The sequence below is a fragment of the Diadema setosum genome, chromosome 15 (genome assembly GCF_964275005.1).
Source record: "Diadema setosum chromosome 15, eeDiaSeto1, whole genome shotgun sequence".
Classification (NCBI taxonomy): domain Eukaryota; kingdom Metazoa; phylum Echinodermata; class Echinoidea; order Diadematoida; family Diadematidae; genus Diadema; species Diadema setosum.
In genome coordinates, this window is record NC_092699.1 from 28885039 (window position 1) to 28888359 (window position 3321).

General features: G+C 41.0%; 1 protein-coding gene across 1 annotated transcript; it reads right to left on the reverse strand.

Moving 5' to 3' along the window:
- Positions 1-444: 444 nt before the first annotated feature.
- LOC140238649 (uncharacterized) lies at positions 445-2227 on the reverse strand. The gene is made up of 3 exons (XM_072318549.1): positions 1514-2227; positions 1272-1441; positions 445-644 (listed from the first exon to the last, which is right to left on the reverse strand). The coding sequence occupies exons 1-3, from the start codon at positions 2225-2227 to the stop codon at positions 563-565; spliced, it is 966 nt and encodes a 321-aa protein (XP_072174650.1). The 3' UTR covers positions 445-562.
- Positions 2228-3321: the final 1094 nt, after the last annotated feature.

Below are 3321 nucleotides of genomic sequence, written 5' to 3' on the forward strand. Positions count from 1 at the left end.
ACTTAGAATGCGAAAAGTCTTAGCAAGGTGAATGTTTACAAAGAAGACATTGTCACACAGCGGCAGTGACAAAGGAAACATCAATGACATAAACCCCTCCTGTGACCAACGAGGTTATCCCTCAGGTGTGAGTTTCTTCAGTTTGTCTCCCTCTACAAATTAAATTTGTTAAGATCGCAACTGCTGATTTGTAAATTAACAAACATGTCGGAAAAAAGGAACCAATGAGACTCGAACCTGTCATCTACTGCTTAACAGGCAGCGGCACTACCACCAGGCTGTCCCTGGTTGCCGGCAGTGACACGATGAACATGGAACAAATACCCAAGCTCCGAAATTCTGACATTGTTGTGTTAAGTAGTCCAAGGCGGACAAGGCATAGGATAAATGAAAGAAATATATTATTCAAAGGGGTGAACGTTCAGGTGTGAGTTTCTTTCTCCCTCTACAAATTGAATTTTTAAAAAGATTATCCCTGCTCAGAACCTCAGTTTATTGGAAGAATCCGCTGCATGCATGCCCTTGTTCATCAAAGTCTGAACTCTTGAAAGGAATACAGTGATCATGTCCTCGCCGGCGAAGAGGACCCGGGTCGCTGGTATGAGATGTAGAGCAAGATGAATCCGAAGAAAAGTTCAATAATTCTGGAAAGATAAAGAGGGAACATAATCATCATTTTATTACGTGATAGTATTATCTTTCATTGAGTGAATGTTTTTATGTTTGCCTTTAGCACGGATATTATTACACACTTGGCCGTCGATTCCTACCGTGAAATATTAATTGCTGCTACATTTATACTTCTCGGCAAGCCAGGTCAAGTTTGTTAATATTTCATCTGTGCACTTCTAGAACTTGAATACTTAACATTCCGTAATTCTTGCAACTTACAGAGAAAATTGAGGTAAAATCCAAAATGGACATTTAATTGAAATTTAAATAGAAACTGAACACGTGCGATCTGTAATATACTAGCGCTGTGTACCCTTGAATATAAACTAAACTGTGAGAAGGTGGCACGACATTTGCTCCTGCAACAATTGCTCCAAACTTATTTTCTCCAAGAACTTAGGATTATAGGGTAAGAGTTGTGATTCAGTTGTAGATTAAGTTTGACGTGAATGAGATTAGAATTATGATCAAGGTTATGTTTGGGGGTGGAAATTATGTTTGGATTAGCGAGCAGGTATTTCATGGGAGCAATTGTCGCAGGTGCAAATGACATGGAAACATAAGATTCACATGCTGCCCTGAGTTCGTCATGACCTCACCTTTGGACTGTTTGGTAGCACAGCCATGGGATTGGACCAATATGATAATCACGAACAGGATTCAGTACATACACGACACCCAAGAGCGATACAGCGAAGCACAATAGACCAGTTAAGCTCGCCGATACACAAATGATCTTGATCTTTCTCAGGTGGTCCCTTTTCCTCCTCTGAGACGGTAGGGTATTCACGTCATTGGCGTTAACGTCTGTGTTTCTCCGGTCTTTCGCCATTTCTATTACAACGTCGTCTGGATTTGTCCGCTGCAGGTTCACCGTTGCTGGTGGATTGGCATTGGAGCGCGCAGATCGTGTTTCATCCGTTACGTCATGCGTAACATTCCCTTTTCTATTGGATGAACGCATCGATCCGCGCAGTGTCCGTTTCACGCGCTTGTCCGTCACCACTAGTCTCAGCGTCACCATCATGACACTCGCGCAGAGGAAAAGTCCCCACACTTGCGTCACCACCTGGCACAGGATCAGGGGCCAACAGCCCACCGCGTCGATGATGATGAGGCCGTCGCTGACTAGGACGAAGGAGAAGTGGATGCCTACGATCGTGGCGAGAACACACGGCTTCTGCAAGACCGGGCTGAGTCGCTTCACCTTGCACAGTTGGAAGAGGGCACACTGCACCATGGCAAAGGCCGACGTCAAACACGGAATCGCCAGGTCTTCGAGGATCTGTACCACGAGGAAATGGAAGAGCATCTTCGTGTTGTAAGGGTCTATGGCGAGGTATAAGTAGCGTAGGATGGCCATCACGATCAGCAGGACGTTGATGCATATTATGAAAGGTTGACCTCTCATCTTGACAAGGCGGTAGAGGAAGAATACGGCCGTGACACCGAGCAGGTTGAACAAGGTCCCGAGCACGTAGCTGTGAATCTCGAGGAACAACATCTCCTTTTCGAGCAGCGGCGGGAGCCTGCCGCACTTCCGAGTTGAGTTCATCATGGCACCCTGCATGAAAAACAAAAGGTTATATAAACCTTGTAGATTTCATATTTTAAAGGGATGGTACAGTATTGGTGGAGATGAAAATTGGGCTTTTAACTTTTTGTGAGATACCAGGAAAACGCTTATGATATAGTACAAAGCATACCATTTTAAGAGGAATTCAAGGTTTATTTGATGAAAATCGGGTTTGGAATGACTGAAACATCAAAAAACAAAGTAAAACAAAGTGATCGTAATAAAGTGTGGGTCCCACACTTTATTAGAATCGCTCTTTTTTTGGATATCTCAGCCATTTCAAAACCAATTTTCATCAAATAAATGTTGAATTCCTCATAGAATTACATGCTCTTTCATATTTCATAAGAGGTTTCTAATTATCTTGCCAAAAAAAAATGTTAGAAACCTGAAATTAGATCTCAACCAAAACTATACAATCCCTTTAAGTGACATACATGGAGACATTAATGTAAACACTCAGAGAGACATACACACTTATAGCTCCTACAAGTTGTGGATCTGCCTTGAGCAAATATAATACATCACTAATAAATGTATAAGTTCTCTATAATACATATATAAATAAATTCAACGAATAAACGATGCACTCTAGTTGATATTATAGATTTCGGGGAGTCAGGAAGAGCACTAATTTTTCGCCACAAAAGCGTCCAAGGAACACAGCCCGGAAAAAGAAGTAGGCCTAAATAGTGTAGATTCTGTCCAGGGGAATTGGAATTTTCACTGCTGGCTCGGAACGGTGCTTGATATATTTCTTCATATCCTTCCAATGAATCTAATAACATAGTAACCTTGTTGAAATGTAGATATTCATTTTGTATAATTTGTATAACGCACTATACCTCGAATGTTGTGTCACGATATAGCACGTTATGCTCCATCTGCATGTTGTCGTCAACACAGCAATGTTATGTTTGGTTCATTTTTTTTATTTAGACAAATCACTGAACAAGATGTCATTAACGAAAGTTATGATATAAATAAAAATATGAAAGGATAACTACAATCATCAATGAACGAAATAAATTGTAGATCACATAAATATAGTACATGCACATATTTATCTGTAT